This window comes from Phaethon lepturus, unplaced genomic scaffold (genome assembly GCF_000687285.1).
Source record: "Phaethon lepturus isolate BGI_N335 unplaced genomic scaffold, ASM68728v1 scaffold43228, whole genome shotgun sequence".
NCBI classification, from domain to species: Eukaryota; Metazoa; Chordata; class Aves; order Phaethontiformes; family Phaethontidae; genus Phaethon; species Phaethon lepturus.
The window spans coordinates 120467-140213 of NW_010559200.1; the positions used below are offsets into that span (position 1 = coordinate 120467).

The following is a 19747-nucleotide window of genomic DNA, read 5'->3' on the forward strand; positions in this document are numbered from 1 at the left end:
AAGCTTAAAGCTTGTTCTGTTAAGCAATATACTGCATTGAAACCAGCATTTCCCTCTAACACAGAAGATGAATCACAGGCTTAATAATAAATAATAAAGTCTTATTACAGCAATTTTGCTAGCCTCAAAGTTTCCTCTCCTAGTACATGCAATAGGGTAAAATGAACTGTAATCAACTGACAATGACAAAATTATCATTTGTATCAGATCACAATTTCAACTGAGAGATTAAAATCTCTGCTCATGCACATCATAATTTAGGGCCTGATCCCACACTTACATATGCAACAGACATTGCAGTGAACAGTAACTTTTTCCAGAAGGGTTATTCATGTACATAGATGCTTACAAGAAAAGACTTTTTACTTCTTTATAAGCTACAAATTCATTCTTGTTAATGTTAATGCTTATTAAAGACAAAAAGTAAAACAATGAGGTCTCTAGCTCAGTCTATTCTCCCTCCAAACTCTCAGCCTGCTGCTTCTATTGCCTGGTAACCATTAACAGTCTGGTATGGCAAGAGCAGTGTACTCCTGGTAAAATAGAAATTAAAACTTAATTATTACAATTGTAGATAAGGCAGAAACCAATTAAACCTGCACTTGTAACACACGACAAGGTAAGTGACTTTGTTATAAAACAGCCAAAGTCAACTGCTCTGAACAGTGCTCCTGGAGCTGCACTCCTGAATGTCTCTTATCCCTCCCCTGTCCATCATTTCCCTGTTAACTCCAGCTCCCAGTCAGCTGCTGACTGCCTGAGATTCTTTGCCTATCGGGGAGGCTGGCAGAGCTCACCTTCTGGGGGACGGGCTCCTTGGGTTTTGTTAGCAGCTCTTATCTGGAGCCACAAATAGAACTAGCCAGCCTTGCCAGGCAGATAGGACAAAACAGCTGTACCCACTTGGATCTCAACAGGCAGGCAGCAACAGCTAGCTGCATCTTATCGTGAGGGGATGGGGACACATCAGTTGGTGGAAGTTTTACTTGTCATCTTTCTCAGGAAGCAGTTAGTCTGTTCTGAGAAAGATTCCAGGGTCGGACACAGCACCGGGGAAGATGATTGTCTGATCACATAACATGACACATGAGCAGGTCCTGAGCTGGCTGATGCAGCATGGAGGCTTAAGTCACCGTGTTCCTGCAGTGCAGCAACCACCAGTGACATGCGTGCCAAGCAATCACGGAGTGCCTATGCGTCTCTGACATAACCTAGGGAAGCAGGTTTACAACCATATCAAACACGCTAGCAGTATGATGTAAACACAGTTGAGAGTATGGATGGCAATAAAAGCAAAACAAAACAAAGGAATCCCATACAGAACGAAATAAGAACAGGTTCACACTGAAACTCTGCTACTATACAACTAGTGTGACAGCTTTATGAAGAAATGGATTTTTTCCACACCTTTACTAGACTATTAGACTAAGCTTATCAGTAAAAGTTGAAACATTTTCAGCAGGCAGGACAGCAGTCAGACAAGCATGTGCTTGTTCAAGTCTTTCACGTTGTAGATGTACAAGTTGAAGTCTCAAAAGCAAACTTTATTATACAGAAAGGAGAAAGCTGCATCCACAGGTGGCTTTAGTTGTCTGGTTTCCTCCAACTAACAACATACTGTATAAGCTGAGGGGCTCTAACTCCACCTCCTGTAGAGTCGCAGTCATGTCACATTAAAAACCCATTAGATGAAGATGAAAAAAATCCTTACTTGAACAGCTGTGTCCTGCTTGTATGTCCAGACAACATGCTATTTAAGTAAATAACTATATGGTTTAAACAAGAAGTGCATTCGTTTAAATATGAGGCCCAGCAATAAATGAGCTCTGCAGCTCAGGGATACAATTCAAAACAGGGCTTGAGGCAACCTTTCACACACCCTCCTTTCCTTCCCCTCAGTGAACAACAAACGAACACAAAAAAGATGACACTCACTTGCTGGCAAACCCAACTAATAAGGCACAGACTGAATGAGCAGCAAGAGAAAAGTCTCTATGATTCAGCACTGGCGCTCTCAGTTCAAACTGGGATGTGCAGATAGTACAAACAGGCAGAAGCCACGCTGTCACTCCCTTCTCCTAACCAATATGCAATTGCATGCAACCAGTCACCTTCACAAGCTCAAAGTTTCCTTAACAAGCTAATGATAAAAAATAGTTTAATTTCCATCAGAAAAAGATATTTCTATATCTCTCCCTTCTCTGGCGATCTTCATGCAACCAGTCATGAGATCAATAATATTACTGAATATTAAACTGTCATCAGCTTGGAAATATCTCCATAAGCAGAAGCCTCAATGAGTTTAGATATTGCCCAAGGGGAGCGGGAAAAGAAAAAAAAAAAAAAAGTAGTATCCTACTAACCCAGCCTTGCAATAGAACAGTCAAAGCACAAAAGCAGTATATGAGTAAGTAACTAAAAAACAAGTGAAAGAAGAAATTAGACCACCCAAAACCAGCAAGATTAATCTAGTGCGTCCAGGAGGAGAATAATTCCAGAGCTCTGTTCCATTTGCCACCTTGCTTTATCGGGAGGTTCTAGGCATGGTTTTTGCCCCCGGCCTGAATTTCCATTCTTCTTCACAACTCAAAGGGTCTCAGGTAGACTGCTGCTAGAAATACCCTAATCCAGTGTCTTCTGTAAATGAGACCACTACTGACTATGGGCAGACACAGTAAAAGAGACTGCTTGTTGCTGTTTTCCAGCTGCTTAGGGCTTCTATAACATCCAGTACTGCTTGAAATACAGCAACTGTAGTAAAGACACAGGCATTACCCCAAGCATTTCAGGAACAGGGCAGACAGTGCTCCTCTCTGCCTTCACAATGGGCTGATACCATTCCAGTTTGACACAGATGAGTGACATCAATATCCAGGAGAAAGTTAAGTATTTTTTGAGCTATCTAGCTGTATTTAACTGAACACCACAGGTAATACAAACACAAAATTTCTTAGATTCTAGCCATTCATTTTTCAGCATGCAAATAACTCATGTGACTTTTTAAAAAAAACCTCAGTAACACAGGAAAACAAGTATTTCTAATTTCTGCTATATCCCATCTACTTAGGAAGCAGAAGAACAGAATTATAGCAATTACACTACTATACTATTCCACCCACATTTAGGACACGAAAAATGTAACTGAAACTCGGGGGCTGGGTTTGAGGCACACTTTTCAAAGTCTGGATCTCCAGCATACGCGCTAGATACGGACTTTCAGAAAATATAACTTCAGTTTAAAGGAAGTGGAAAAACTCCACAGTATAGATGCTGCTACTGTTTTAGTTACTCAGTTACCCTGATTTACCCCAACATCTTTCTTCATGTTTGCCACCAACTCCGCTATGTTCACCTCAAGCCTGAAGCCCTTTCATTGTACCCATCCTATGCTTTGCCAGGACTGAACGTGGCAGATGCTGGTTGTAGAGGAGCAACTCTTCCTTGTTTCACACGGGCCTGTGTATTTCTCCACTCTCATCTCTCATCCTACATACTGCGGTGAAAGAGTTACTTAATTCAGCCGACTCTGTATTGTCCATTAAACAGAAACCGTATGAAGGAGTCAGGATTGCCCTCCTGCTTCAGAACACCCATCTTCAAAGGTGATGATTTCACAAAGAGTAGTTCTACAGTTATTTAATGCTTCATTAAACCTCTTCTTTTGTAAAAAACCACAGTGAGTCCTTGTTGTGGTTACAGAGGTCTCAATGGCATGAGCAGAAGCTGCTGAGAGCCGCTCAGGTCCTCACTGAGAAGCGGGCAGGGCTCTCCCTATTCCCAAGGCAGCTTCACAACCCAAAGCCTCCGAACCCTCTTGCAGAACTGGGGCTGGCAGGAGGCCTTGCCTGACAGGAGCCGAAGCTCTACAGTAACCCAGCTGCCTGCCATGCAGCTTCCTTACAGCTCTTCGGCAAGTACAAATATAGAAACATACAGAGCCCCAAAAAAGCAGGAGGCCTGAAAGCATAGGAAGCCAATACAAAGGTGGGAGGCTCACATAGCAGGGGCTTGTAGAGAGTTGGGGTGGCCCAAAATCGCTGGAAGCCTCCCCAAAAAATTGAGAGACTCTGAGACTCAAAGCCCTCAGAGGCTGAGAACAGAGTCAATGAAGGCCAAAGCGAGTAGGAGGCTCGCAAGTAGAGCCCCTAGGTGAATGAGGCTCCAAAAAAGGGGAGGCCTCCATAAAAGTGGGAGTCACAGAAAGTCTTAGCCCATGGAGGGTGAGGCCCAAAAAGTCAGGGAGCCCCAGAAGCATGGGAGACAAAGCGAGGGGGAGCTGGAAAGGGAGGGAGGCCTGAAGCAGTGGGAGGCTCAGAGGATAAGGTCCCACAGAGGTGGGGACCTAGGGAGTCAGGGAGGCCCATAGCAGGTGGGAGGCTCAAAGGAGAGTCAGAGAGGCAGAATGGAGTGGGAAGGCCAGAGAATCCCAGCCCGTGGGAGGGGAGGCCCAGAGAGCGGAGACCCATGGAGAAGAGGAGGCCCAGCCCCACAGACTGGAGGCCCCCAGCAAGGGTGTGCGCATATGTATCTACATACTTATACACCTAAGTATGTACAGACATGCACACAGATACAGTGTCCATGTGAGCACACATACCGCTACTGATGGTTGAACTTGATGATCTTAAGGTCTTTTCTAACCTTAATGATTCTATAATTCCTGAATTCAGGCAAAATCCAACCACAAGACAAGCAAGTAAAGAAAATCTTTTCGACCACTCAGCTTAAAAACTCCAGCTCAGCTGTTTCCAAGATTCACAGTGTCAGCACGGCTGCTGGAGATATCCACCGTCACCTGCTCCTTTCCCTTTTCCAGCCATCCTCTGCGCTGCCTGCTCACTGAATACACCTCTCCTAAAACATGTGGCTATGGCCCCCTCGTGCCTCAGGACACACTCCTCCGTGACCACCCTGCATGTTTCTCTTGGATATCAGTACGCATCAGGATTCTTTTTAGTGCTGGGTTGTTTTTTTTTAATGCAGGTACTTACTCCCAGCAATCAATTCAGTTTAAAGGAGCTTAATTTTCATGACTATCCCTAATGAAAGGCTGTGGTTGCTATTAACAATTTAAAGAAATCCAGATTTATCCATATTTTTTAAAAAGCACTTAGAACAAAAACTACAAAAAGATAGAATTTTCTGAAGTATTCTTATGCTATAACCCTTTTCACCACATCACACTATACAGTCTAAGCATACCGTTGCCCCACGTATGGCAGTAACAGGAAATAAATACAACACCTGAAACCAAGTCAACTATTTACACTGGATTTCCGAGTGGCTGCTAGGGCTGTACTTTCTCTTCTTATGTTTTGTGACTCTCCATAAAGCACTTCATCTTGAATGTTTAGTGTCATTCCATTGTTTCCCAAATAAACAGAAAAAAAATTCACCAAAGCAGCCAGAGTCTAACTATGGCCTAATTCACTATTTGGGAAATATGTGAAACTGCCTGCCTACACAGGAGTGTACAAAGCAAGTAAAATTGAAAATAGTATTAAAAAGAGCTGACTCTTTTTTTCATCTCTTTCAGGTATAATTATCTACTGTGTAGCTTGCACCCAGTGAACAGTAGAAAAGAAAAACAATGAACACAGAAGTATTCAGAGCAGAATGTGCTATTCTGAGTCTTCTAGTGTTGGCAAATTTATCCCCTGCCCCCAATAAATACTGAATTTGTTCTGTGTGGTGCTGATCACTTTGCTTGTACATGTGCGATTCAGCCATTTCACCCCCCATTTTTTGCCCTCCCCACCCACAAATTCTTTAGATACTGAGCAATGAGAATATCCTGTAAGTGGCTGATTGCAGGATACCTGACGTCTCACCACTGGTTCAAGGTACATTTGCAAAAACTGACTCATTTCTAGCAGATAAACATCAAGGTCTTACCTTTGCAGGTGAAGCATTTGATATGAAAGTGTCTGGCCTGAACACGGAGTACTTCACCTTTACATGGCTCCCCACATTTATGGCAGTGGATGACCGGCTTCTCAGAGGGGTGGTGAGGCTCCTGAGTATGGGCCACTGTAAAACAAAAAAATATGATTTAAACCAAACAAAAAGAGTATTTTATCCTGTAGATAAATCTGTGTTCTCAGACACTTTTCATCAAAATACAATTGTATCTGTTCACATTTTAGACTCGTCTAAAAAGTCACCACCATTTTCTTTAAATATAGCCTTTTCATAAACCAGTAGTTTAAGCCATTCACATCAACTACTACCTCTTTCCACCAAGGCTGCCATGGAAAGACAGAGAAAAATTCCTTCTGCAGTTTCAGTACCACAAAGTGTTTCAGACTGCCTAAGCTATTCTTTCCAAGAACATGAGTGTGTGTAAACTATTCAAAGAACACACAAGGCAAGAAGAACTGGGCTATTTTAATCCAAGAAAAAATACAATCCAAGCAAAATAAATGAAAGGAAAGCAATTCCAAATCATGTTTTGGGAAGCAAGATGAACCAGGCAACCTGACTTTACATGCAAATGACTATGGTAAATATAAACTACAAGTATCTCCATTTTGCTACAGCATATACCTAACACAGGGAAAGCACACCTGAAAAGACACCAGTGTTACTTGTTTCTACTGCCATTAAATCTAGCAGAAACAACTCTCTGCATGCAAATCAAGAAATGACCAAAGTGTCCACAATATAGTCAGGGAGATAAAATTCCAGGTACTGGTAAATGATTAGGTATCCCACAGCCCTGAGCTTGAGCTTGGATAGGAACAGGAAAGGTTTGTGTCAGCTTTATTGTGTATTTCACTGTCATAATAAAAGTTTCATTGCTCCACATCTGGCTTCTGTAAAAAAAATGTTTAACTTTTTCTTCAGATGTGTCTTGTGGCAGCTTGGGGCCCCAACAGAAACACACATGTGTAAGCTAGAGGAAGACTGAGTCTCAGCTGTACTGTATGAAGTGGAAAGTATCAGCCAGAATGCTCACAAACAAAACTATGGTCCTTCAAATCTCTTCCCATGTCCCATTCTAGTATTGGAAAGTTGTCCTGCTTGTAACAGTGTTTTCAAATTAGCGATGCTCATCAGAGTATTTCTGAGACAACATACTGCTCTACCCATGCCTCTGTCTTCCTACCATTCCTGTCCTGCTTTTCCTGGCCTGCAAAGGACTGAGTGCTGCTACCCCTGGAATCATCTTCATCTCAGTGTTTTCTGGAGCTCTCTTTTCCTTTCCTGATCAATTTCTGACATCTCCCCAGCCAGGATTATGCTTTTTTTCAGGTTGCTGCTTATGCAGCAACATAACAGATACCTTGCTTATGTTTACTCCACGTTTCCTCCGCTTCCTCAATCTAAGGGATTGAATCTAGGGGATAGAATCAAAATGTCTAGAGAAAAAGGCCCATCACTTCATGAAGTCCTTCAATATTACTCTACTTCAGAAATGCCTTAGTGAAGAAATGCTGCTATCATTCTGCATTGTATAGAGTAAATACAAGATTGATAATAAAAAAGCCTAACAGGTGATTAGGGGCGTAACAGCATCAAGGGTAGAGGATAACAAATATTTCAAGCAATAATTTCTGCTGTAAGTCAGCAGCTGCTATTTTGTTCTCCCCTCCCCAGCAGATCTTCAAAGAAAATGGCTGAATTCTTGTACTCAAGCTTGACGTTTTGAATACCTCCTCCTCTGGTAGCCTCATTTTAGCTATTTCCCTTGAGCAGTTATTCAGCCCATAGTGGTGAACAGAATTCAGTTGGCAATTCCAACCAGTACTTCAGCTAGCAGCTCCATTTAAATAAGAGCCCAGTGAATGCCTTGCCTTGAGTGAACCTCATCTAACAGTCTGCAACGCAATACTGTTTCTGGAGTGGAAGTTATTATTTTTCCAAACAAGACTATTAACTATTAACTTGTAACCAAGGAAACACACAGTTTACGCAATAAGAAAGGAAGAAAGAGACAAACATAGAGACAAGTGCTGGCAAATTAAATTATTATGAGGAAAATTCCCTCTCAGATCCAGGTGGCCTGAGATGGGCCTGATGCCAACTGAAGAAAAGGAAAAAGAATGGACTTTTAAAGCTCAAATGAGGAACCAGATCAAGAATTTGGACAAATGCTCCCTAGGACTGATTTGGTGCTGTGTGAAATCTATACCTGCAACATTCTGCTCTCTTAAATTCACACATGGAGGACACCCCAACATATTCTGCATGCTGGGATCCAGATCTCCTGGTATTGATCTGAAAGACAAGTTTTTGCTCTCTACTAAAGAGTAAATAAATGTTTTCAAGATTGGTCCAATGATGCAACTTCTTTCCAGTTCTGCCTTTACAGCCATTTAAATAAATACAAATACTGTTAGTCACTATTTCCAGACTGATCTCTTAAGTAAAGCTAATTATGGTGCTTGTCTTACTGGTCTCAGTTTGGCATTGTAGGTCAAGATTGAGTAATTGGACTTTTGTTCTCCTGCAAGGAATTGCTTGCAAGCTTTTTCCTTTGGCTATATGCAATACACAAAAGGCTTCTCAGTGGCAGAGGTGACCCTTTATAGTTACAAGTGAGGACAGAACAGGGAATTAAAGAAGAAGAAAAAGGAATACCTTTACAAGGAGCTTATTTAAATGTTTCTGACTGAAGTCCAGCCAGCTTACTGGACATGTAAACTGTGAGCTGCTTTGGCTCTGAAAACCTTGAGCTAGGTGCTAGGCTCATCTCCTTACAGGGGTTTCACATCTTGACACAGTAAATATTACAGGCTCTGCCTGCACCAAACCTACCCACACCAACTGCATGCTAGAGGACATCTTCTCAGGCATCACGCGCCAGCAGCAATGGTGCAATAAGGTAACCCTGTATCATGACTAAGGCAACAACAGACTCCAGCCAGTGTAACTGGTGACAGGACATTAATTTAGGATTTGGATAACCCAGGTTCCAACCCCTACTCCACAACAGGTATCTGGGCTCTTTGGATGGCATGTCCTTAACCCTAAAGGGCTAAAGCCAGACAGTGAAGTCTGAAGAACCTTAAAACTAGGTTATCTGAATGTTTTAGTTTCTCTGTGTCTTGAGTGTCCCTGACTGTAAACCAGGTGTAACAGCAGTGTTAGCCTTACCCTACTGTGAGAATAAATACAAATTACAAGGTTCTCAGGCACTAGGATGGAAAGAGTTGCATGAGCACCTAAGACAGTAAGTCAGTCCTGATGGTAATGAGATATGCCACATCTGCCATACTTCTGGAAGCAGCAAAGTGGACACTTGGAACGTGCATGAGTGCACAAACACTAACTCGTGGAGCTGCATTGCCTTTAATGAAGTTTCAAGTCCAAATATATTAACACCATGACTACCTTCCAAATTAAAAGGAATTAAAAGAACATAAATTAACAACTTTCTGAGGAAGAGATGCTACCAGAGCAACACATTCTTGGTTCAGCACTGCTGCTCACAATTGTCTTCATATCATAAAGCACATACTTTCTGCATGGGTCGTGTAATACAAACACAAGTCAAGTATTTACCAGTTCCAGTATACTGATGTGTACTGATACTTACCTACATACAAATCACGTCGGATTAAGTCAAGATGTGATTTTCTATCCATTTAGCCCAACCAGTATAACAAGGTGCACGGATCCTTTTGTGTAAGATTAAACACAATGTATCTGTTGCTCACATTGGCAAGGTGCAAACACTCACTAACACAACAGATTTAAACAAATGTAATTCCATCAAAAGTACCTGTGCTACTAACTGAACTTTTTTAAACTCTCTCTGGTTAAACTAGCGCAGTGCCTACACTTGAACAAAGGGGTGCTGGAAGCAGGTATACAGATCAAACAGATGCAACAACTTTGAATATTTAGTCTTATTTTTATTACTTCAGCACTTTTCAAGATTAACTGTGAAAGCTATAGTACCTGTAGAAGTCTAAGCTGTCACAGTCTTTACAATTTTACAGAGACTATTGATAAAAGATTATCAATAAAACTTTTTTCCAACATTTCAGGTTGCTTTATAACAGTTTTCACTTCCAATACTGATAGGCACTGCCTGAAGACTTTTTTTCCTTTGTTAATGAACATACATGAGGTAAGTACAGGCAAGCCATGTAAAGGTGTGTAAGATGAGATAGACACAGAAGAATTTTTCAGAACAAGCAGGGTTCAGACTTCCACTCTTGCTTACAAAACCAAATTAAATGAACAAATAATGAATAATTAATACTTTCGTAAGCTCATTTGGGTTTCCAATAAGACAAATCAATGTCCCATTAAATATCCAATTTGCGCAGAGTAACATGTACACTGATTGGGACAACTGGGAAGTCTGGATTACATTGTTTAATTCAGGGGGAGATTAAAAAAAAAGTTTAAAAAAAATCAATAGCACCTTCAAAAGAAGGAAGACAGTATGAGGAAGACAGTCTTTGTCACTGGAGTATTGCTTTGTGCTAACGTCGCTCCACAGACATAACACCATGACTTTTGTCATTCCTTATGTTCCCTTGTGAATGAATCATGCAATGTTGATTTCATTATATTTTGCAACTGCACTATACTGATGTACACTCAAAGCAACTCTACCAGCTTAAGAGTACTCATTACTGCATTTTATCAAAATGACTCAAAATAAATCCAGATCTGCAAAGAAAAAGAAACAATTAAGAGACAGAAAAGACCAATAACAACCCAATGTTCACACGAGAAACCCAAGGCACTTTCAGAGCAATATGAAGGAATTAATTTGCTGTGCAAAGTTTAAAACTGTCCTGTCAGTGCTTTACATAGAGCAGATCATCATAGACAGGTAGACAGGTTTAATAGCAATTACATGTTTTGCTGCCTCAGCCAGAAAAAGGACCTCAGTACTCCTACCAAACCCTTCTGAAATGGAAATTACTGCAACTACCTGAAGAGTAACAGTTGTTGAATAAAATAAAACAATGAAAATAAATACTGTAGTCTCCATTATTGAATTTTCTCCCTGAACACAGAACTGTTAGGAAACCAAAGACTCAAGCTTAAGTGACTCTTAGCTGCAGATTCTTGCTGGCAAGACTCCATGCAAGCCATGGAATACTTCGGCTTCTGGGAAACGCCTTGCTATGCATATGCTGCAAAGCAGAGGTCACAGAAAAACAGGCTGGGTTCAGTTCTGCTCTGAATTGAACTAAAAAGCAGCTTCCTCTAAATTTAAACAGGAGGATATGGGCTATTGTTCCTTTAAAAGTGATTTTTTGTAGTTTTCATGTTTGCATGCCTACCTTCACAAATAAACTTGGAGATATGCTCAGACAATTCTCAGACATCTCTAACGATATACAATATGGTTATATGGATATACAATCTTTACGACTCCTAGGTGCTTTTTTGCACAGCCCTGAGAACATGCTGTGCCCCTAGCAGCATAGGCAAGGGAACTCTCAGGATTTCACAGCTGTGTCCTGTATATCTTACAGTAGCCTAATACAGACAGGACGCTTTGCAATGCGATATATTGCAAATGCAATACCTTTCAATTGGCTGCTGTGTTTTTCTGGCTGAAAACTGAACTGCTAAGAAGGAAAAAGAAAACAAAAATTTGACGGCATGAAACTATTGAGTGGTTTTTTTGCTAGCCTGCTTTAAAATTTCCCCACTCCTTTCTGCTTCTGGGAATGAAGGTGAAATGACTCTGCTAGAGAATGCCAAGCACTAAATGCAACCAACATCTTCCCACAGGCAACAGTGCTCTCTGTCTTCTCGCTCTGTAATACCCGATAGGTCTTTGGAGACAGCTTCTTACATTAATTTACAGGATTTGAAGTTCAAAACTTGAAGGTTTTAAAAATCAAAACTCTCTCAGTCTCTAACGCTGTCAAGTCACTGTCCTGTAACTCCAGCTGGGCAGCCACTTGCTTGGGACAGCACAGAGGGAGGCAGGTAGGCACTGTGCACAGGATGACAAACTGTGAAAAAAGCTGTTCTGGGATGAAAAGCGCTAGAGAGACACCAGAGAACCAGGTTTGAGAACCAGATCTGGCTTATCACTTCTTCTCCACGCTCTCGTTAAAGAGAGGAGGGGAAGTAATTTTCTCTTGTCCTTTGTGTTTCTTGCAGAGGTGAACGTCTGTAATCTCTGGTTTATAAAGCCTGTCCATCTATACCCCGTACACCCTTCGAGGCATTACTCTCTTGTAAAAGCCCAGCATAGTGGAGCCCTGAGAAGTTACTGACATACCTATTAAAAAGAAGGGCTGAAAAATACAGTATCATTTTGCTTATCTGCAGACTCAGTTCTTGAATCTTAAATCTGTAAGAATGCTATCAACTAAGGTGACCAAACAGTGACTGAGACTGAAATCAAACCTCCCAGCTGTCAGGGACAGATAAAGAACTTACTGTGGCCACTAGCCACAGGTATCAGACAGGGATCTCCAGGAATCCGAGGATATCCTGGACGGAGGCACTCCCATAAAGAGATACTAGTGAGCTGCATGACTACACACGTATGAAAAAGCCTAAGGCAAAATCCTAGACTGTAGCTTGCTCATACAATTGCCACTCTCAAATCATATCTGAAGAATAATTTAAAAACTCTTTCTTCCTGTAAATTTAGCTGCATTACTCCTACAGTGTGCCAGTTTGCCTTAAAACTATTTTCACTGTCTATGTATAACCAGAGTAGCTATTTTTAAAAAAGGCAGAAAATAAATCCTACACTTGTAGCTAATGCTTTCTGGTATTTTCCTTAAAAGTATTGTTATTTTTCTCTTACAATTAGCCTGCTGCTGCAGGTGCCATCGGGACCACAGTAGCAATGAGAACGCTGCAGGACAGTATTTCTTTTAGCACTGTAAAAGCTAGCACCCCAATTACGGTGACACATGGTACGTACACATGAGATCATGGAGCTGGCCAGTGCATTCATACTGACAAGGCGCCAGCAGCGCTCCCCCATGTTAGGGGTGAGACTTGGGGTGTTGGTGGGATGGAAGTTAGAGCTTAGCAAGTAGGGCAGCGTAGGAAAGCAAACTGCGTTACGTGAGAAAGTCATGTAAAGACGGTTAGCATAGCCCACCTCTGTTCTGGTTTAGATCCAGAAAGAAATACTACTAATCCCCCAGTCCTCTGTCTCTGGTCTTATTCTCTACTTATTTAACAATGAGAAGACCTAAGAAAAACTGATACTTTTCTTATGTATCTTATTCACTTATCACCATAATATATGCTTCTCAGCCTCTGTTCTTCAGCTAGAGTAAAGAAAGGACACCAGAGGTCTTCATCCTCAGAATAGCATCTCATGGCCAGATGCGGGGCTGACTACAAGATAGGAATGAACAGATTTTATCAGTTCTCTCCACACCCTCTCCAACACCCCTTGGCAAGTGCTGCAGCAACTAAAAGATTTTCACAGAACACTAAACAAAGGACAAGGCACATGCCCAGCCTAAAAATGGGTGCATGGCTACCTTGAGAAATAAGATTCTTTAAAAGGAAAAAATAAGCTATAAAGACATTAACAAGCTAAACTAGTTAAACCAGGATGATAGATTAGGCTAGTTCTTAAGAAAAACATTTGAGGAAACATTGTAAGTAAAGATATCAAACTCAATTTGCATGAGAATAGGATGCAAAGATTTCAATACCAGAAATCAAATTTTAAAAAGAAAAGATGAAACATATACTATTTTTAAATAAGGCAGACAGTATTTAAATACTTTCCTAAACATTTGTAAGCATGCGTAACACATGGATAGAGCTGATGCAGCTAACAGAATGAAATTAAAAAATGGAGAGACAAGTGTCTGAAATATTAACAACTGTAACTTGAAATCAAAGTGAGAAGACTCCTATATTATTTACAGACAAAAATAAAAAGCTTTGTGCCCCAAACATAAAAACATGTAAAAAGGCTAGGAAATAATGAGCTTTAAAATATGGAGGGGGGGCGGGAAATCACATTTTTTTCATACCTTTAGAATACATCTGCAAACACACTTATTTCCTCTGTATTTTGCCTGCTGTTTCCTATCCTGCTCCCATCTTTTCTGTTATCTAGGGCTTTGACACCACAATTAATTCCCCACAGAACAGCCTGCAAGACAGGGCCTAAGGCCTATAAATATTTACGCATATGAATGATTCCGTATTAAGGGAACCTGCTTGATCCTATCTGAAAAGTGATCCATCTTCTACAACATACACAAAAAGTCTGTGTGCTAGAATAAACCTGTGATTGTTCCGTGATTAAAATAAATGTGCTTGATGGATCCAGTTTGCCATGCTTTTGATAGTGACAGTGATTGAGACATTAAGAAAATTCGTTTGCGTTTACAGGGTTATAACCTTATCTGGACTTACTAAGGATTACACCGCAGATATTGATCTCCTACAGCTTTAGGGTACAATTTTTAGTTTCTCAGTGCCATAGTGTGAATCTTACTGTTTTTCAGTAGGCATTTATGCCTGACTACCTAGACATCTTGGTATATTCTACTCATGCTTCAAACCCATCAGGAGCGTGAACACTTTCTCAGTTTGTCAGGTGCAAACACACCTTATTGCTAACTCAGCTCTAAAATCCAGTTAAACTGTAGCAGTATTATTGATGCTGTTCTCAATGCAAAAGCATCAGAGCCTGTGTAGAAAAATCTGTCATTCTCTAAAACAGCAGCAGTGCTATCCTTCATTTGCTGAGCAACAACAACTTTCACCACATCTGTCCACGCATGTTTGTCTTTGGTTCCTTGGTAGGTGAACAAAAGCACATTCTATAGCATCAGCTATACTGCAGAAACAAAATGACTTGACAAAATTACTTCATTTATATTTGTTACATGACATATCTTATATAACATTACTGTTTAAGAAAAATTATAATGCTTTCAAAGAACAGTCATGAACAGCTTGTTAACCAAGTATGATCAAGAGTTGCTTTAAGCTCAAACAGGGAAAGCAAAAGGCAGTTTTAAAATTATTTTCAGTAATGAAAAGACCCTAATCTTACAATGAAGTATGCAGCAAGCTAAGACGTGCTGTGAAACAGATGATGTTAAAACAAACGTTGACTAAGCTAAGACAGTCTTTGAATCAAAACCTGCATTACTGAACATGATTGTTAACAGATGGATTACTGATTAGCGGTTAGCAAACCAAAGGGAAGAAGCATAAAGTGAATTTAGTCTGCCATATTTCTACATTAGTACAGAGTAATTTTTCATGAAACAGATCGTGATACAAATTGGGTGATAAAAAGATAGTGAACCCAGACTGTCTTATCTGATGTTCTGAGAATGCCTTTATTGATCTTCATCACACCCATGAAAGTTCTCTGCATTTACTTATACAACCAACTTACTAAGGGACAGGATTTCAATTCACCCTTCAAAACTCCTTTGAAGGGTTGGAGGATCATGGTAAGCATGTGTTTCTCACACCAAACATCTGCAAGTCTCTAACATGTAGCAACTGTTTATCAGCCTGTAAGTGGTAAAATAAAATTTTGTTTTGAGTTACGCCTTGAACACACCTGCCATACACAGGAAGATCCAGTTACTATTTCAAAGGAGTATTTTGGGTATTTTTTTCCTACCATTGCACAGAGTAACTAGAAATTCAAGAGTTCCTAAAAGTAGTCTGAGCAAATATCTCATACACATCTCTTGATGTCCATATCAAAATTTTATTCAAAACAATGAATAAACAGAAGTGTCAAACTATTCACTGCAAATCCTCAACGATCCTTAAAGCTGCACAAAAGGAAGTTGCTATCCTTCGTTTGCTGAGCAACAACAACTTTCACCACATCTGTCCACGCATGTTTGGCTTTGGTTCCTTGGTAGGTGAAAGTTGGAAGAAGTTAGAAAGTTAGAAGAAAAAGCAATTGCTTTTTCCAGACAGCATGGAATTCTGGCTTACCAATGAGTGGTGGCTACCTGTAACAGCACTGAAGTGTCAAACAGGCCTCTCAGCTACCTTAACAGCGACCCACATGGGGATTTTAGTCAGCAGCAACAAACTCTTAACTAGAGTTCCCCGTGCTTCCTTTTTTGAGGCTGCCAAAAGTATTCCATACAGTAAAAGGAACTGAATCTCCTTTTGAGGTAAGTCAATATAAAAACACTAATTTTAAAAAGTAATTCTCCCGCTGTTTACCCTGAGATTATCTGAGGAGGACCACTGACCCACTTAAGACAGCGGTCTCCCAGATACCTTGTGGTATCTTCATAATGATGTATCATTGCTGCAGTTTGATGTGTGTATCAAAATAAGGGACACCCTGCAGAGAAATAGGCCTGTCATAAAGATCCTTCAAAACAGAATCTGTAGTACAATCTCCCCTCAGCTACCACAAGCAATCTCACCAAGGATTTTGTACAAGACCCTTGCAGAGACCTGTCCTCAGCCATCGTTTTTGAACTGTGGAACCTGTGTTCCCCGCACTTAAGAATCTCTCCTTCAGTCAAGGATCTTGTAAGTGCCCATCATTCAGTACCAGCCTCACTTCTGTCATTTCTGAGGACTGAGCTACACAGCCTCAAACTAGAACTAGACAGCCACATTCATGAGCAACGTAACTCTCCACGTGGCTCCTGAGTCCCAGGATAGTTTGCCATGTACAGAGCTGATAAACTAGACTTTCAGAGGCCCTGCCCTGGGGGTAACTGCCCATGTTGGCACCTAGACCTTACAAACATTTGCAGCGTCGAAGTCAATTCCTTGAGGTATATTATTTCAAAAACAAATAGTGGTGTGCTTTAAAAGTCTACCAACACTATATGGTAAACAGGCTATCACAGAGAAAGCAGTGACTGATACAGTACTCCTGAATATAGCCCGTTCCTCTAGCTAGCACTTCAAATGCTGGATAGCAAGTTAGACGCTTAAATCCATCAAATCCTGTTTTGAGATGCCTTTGGAGGGAAAAAAAAATACAAATGCAACTGCTTCTTTGAACGCACAAGCCATTTATTGACTCATTTGACCCAGCATTAATAAAAGATAACCCTCGCTGTTCTGCAAGGATGCATTTATATTTGGATCTTCTTTAATTTGGTACCATTTTAAGATCCTGCTTCTGTATCAGATCCTGGACTAATATAAAGTTTCACAATACTGCCACGTAGATTATACTAACACCTGTGATACTGAACTCGTGCTAACAGCACTGGGAGCTGGGGAGCTATCCCACTGACACAGTTTACAGAACCTTCCCTATCAGGCTCTCATATAGCATAAACACAATGACATTTCACTTCTGAACAGCTGGCATTACTTGGTTTGACCCTTATTTTAGTACTTGCTCCTCACTTTGCAGCTTTGAGGAGATTCCCCAGCTTTCCTGCTTCTGTTTTCCTGTCTATATGGACTATAATAGCAGATAACATACATGATTGAGCTACATGAGGCATCTATAATTTCTGGGTTTATAGACCTTTATGATAAGCCCATATAAAAGCTAGTATTATTTTTCTCATTGTTGTCTTTCACACCACAATGCAGCTAATATACAACGCAAAATGACTGCCATTAATAAAACGCACAACTTTGCTGCAAAAACATTGCAAATCCTCCAAAAATGGAGCCTGACTTTGAGACAACACTGCAGCGCTTACTTAGCTTTAAATCCCAGTGATTCAATTAGACTCAACAAGATACTCTGCTGAACAGAATAGGCTTAAGACAATGCCTAAGTGTTCTCCTCAGCCAGATCCCTAGTGAGCCTGAAAGCTATCCAGGCTCAACGAAGGCAAGGATTAATCATCCTTTTGGGGATACTGACTATTCTCCGGGTGGAAAACCAACTTTGTTATAAATAATCCTTTTTAAATTAGTTATGAATTGCCCCCGGAAACAACGAAATCCTGTTCTCTGGCTTCTCCCACCCAAAGGGCACAACACATTTTGTTCAGTGGAACTTGGTCTTTTCCCCCGGTATGCATTAATTTTTCCACAAAAAGAACTGACTCTCCTACAGTGGCAGGCCAAATTATCATCCTAACTTGCAAGTTCTTTCCTACCAAGCTTCCTACCTCCCCTCTGGCAAAGAAATATTTCTTTGCCCTAGCTTAATGTATTTTAAACATGCACAATTTCACCATACCAAGACTCTGTCTTTAAAAGCCTTGCCTTGTGAATTCTCATCCAAGAAAACGAACCATATAATTTGCCATCTACTCACTTGTATTCAACACAACCAGCAGGGCTTTGGTAGTGAGGCTGCTGCAGCAGAGACTTGTGTAGGAGGTGGTCACAGACTGCATTGTGCTGGTCACAGTTGGTTCCAACCAGCTTCGCAATGGTCAAAACGGAGCCATTGCACATCAAAAGAGAACCAGAGGAGCACATAGCACCTCTGCAAAAACATGTACATAAAAACGGGCAGTAAACATTGCAAGGACAGACACTCGGCAGGAGACGCAAGAGAGATGTCAAAGCACCAGGGATGCTGAAAAACAGAGGAGACACAGGAGACAATGCCTGGGCAGGAGAGACACCAAAGCCCTACAAGAGAGAAACAAAGATGATGCCAGGGCAGCAGGGCCAGCAGGGCAGGAGAAATGCTGAGGCAAACTAGCTGCCCCAAGCAGGGACAGAGAGGAGACTCAGGAGGAGGTACGACTCTAAAAGGACTGCAGCCAGCAGAGGAACCCATGTGAAATAAATGAGTAAGACAAAAGGAGCAACAAAATGAAAGGAACAAGAATGCACTGACCCCAGCCTGCTGCACCACCCTCGCTGCAGAGGGTCTGCAGACCAGAAACAGGAACGAGAAGTGTCCAGACAGAAGCTGAGGTGTGTTTCTCCATGCATTGGTGTTTGCTTGCTTTTATTTTCAACATCAGAATCAGTAATTAAAAGTTTATTAATTGACAATAAATTAAATTGATTCAATCTCCCCTACTCAAAACTGGGTTTTTTTGTCTCACAACACTCATTGTTTCAGGTGGAAGAACAGCTTAACTGCCTCTACCGCTATCTGAACCCATGACCTCTGTGGTCTCAAATTTAATGACTGAAACCACTAATCCCTCCTCTCCAGTGAGATCAACAGCAAAAGTTCTCCCACTTCTCAATATGAAATAGCTGCCGTCGTATCTTCAGAGAGCTGGCTTCTACACACAGCTGGGATGCAAGGAATGTATGGAATTTCACTGCTGGGAAACACGGGAAACCATCAGGCATGGCAGGACCGCACACTGTGCTTGCCTGACCCTTTGGATATGAATATTCGTACCCTCATGTGAAGTAAGTACTATTTTAACAAAAATAAAATCTCCAGCAAACATCCAATGCCTGAGCTGGCATCTCCTTGGTTATTTTGGTTTCTCTCAGTATCAGCCCTGCACACCAGAATCACAATGTAAAACATGATATTAAAAATAAATTTAGAAATCATAGAATCATTAAAGTTGGAAAGGACCTCTAAGATCATCAAGTCCAACCATCAACCCAAAGAGGAAGTACAGAACATGAAACACCATAAATTTGCCAATAAAAACATAATTCCTTGACAGTTGTTTTTGCCTTTAAAAAGTAATAAGATATTTGTAAGATATTCACATACCCCTGGATTTTTGTATTCTATAAGTGGAAGTAGTTCAGTCCCAGGACGACGATTTCCTTCTCACAGCTGTGAAACAAAGTAAAAGAAACTCTCTGCTCTAAAGACTGCTAATTCAAATAATCAAGGCAGACAAGAGGAATGTTCTTATCCTTGTTGTACAGATTAACACAAGGAGAGATCAAATTACTTTCCCAAGGTCACCTTAAGAGC

The 19747-nt window shown here is 40.9% G+C and overlaps 1 protein-coding gene across 1 annotated transcript in view; it reads right to left on the reverse strand.

Moving 5' to 3' along the window:
* Positions 1 to 6030, reverse strand: part of ABLIM1 (actin binding LIM protein 1) — a gene marked incomplete at its 5' end in the record, with an annotated part of 106177 nt that extends 100147 nt beyond the window's left edge. The window contains one exon of the mRNA XM_010293287.1: positions 5896 to 6030. Within this exon, the coding sequence (XP_010291589.1) occupies positions 5896 to 6030 (135 nt within the window). The remainder of the gene's footprint in view (positions 1 to 5895) is intronic.
* Between the last annotated feature and the right edge of the window lie 13717 nt (positions 6031 to 19747).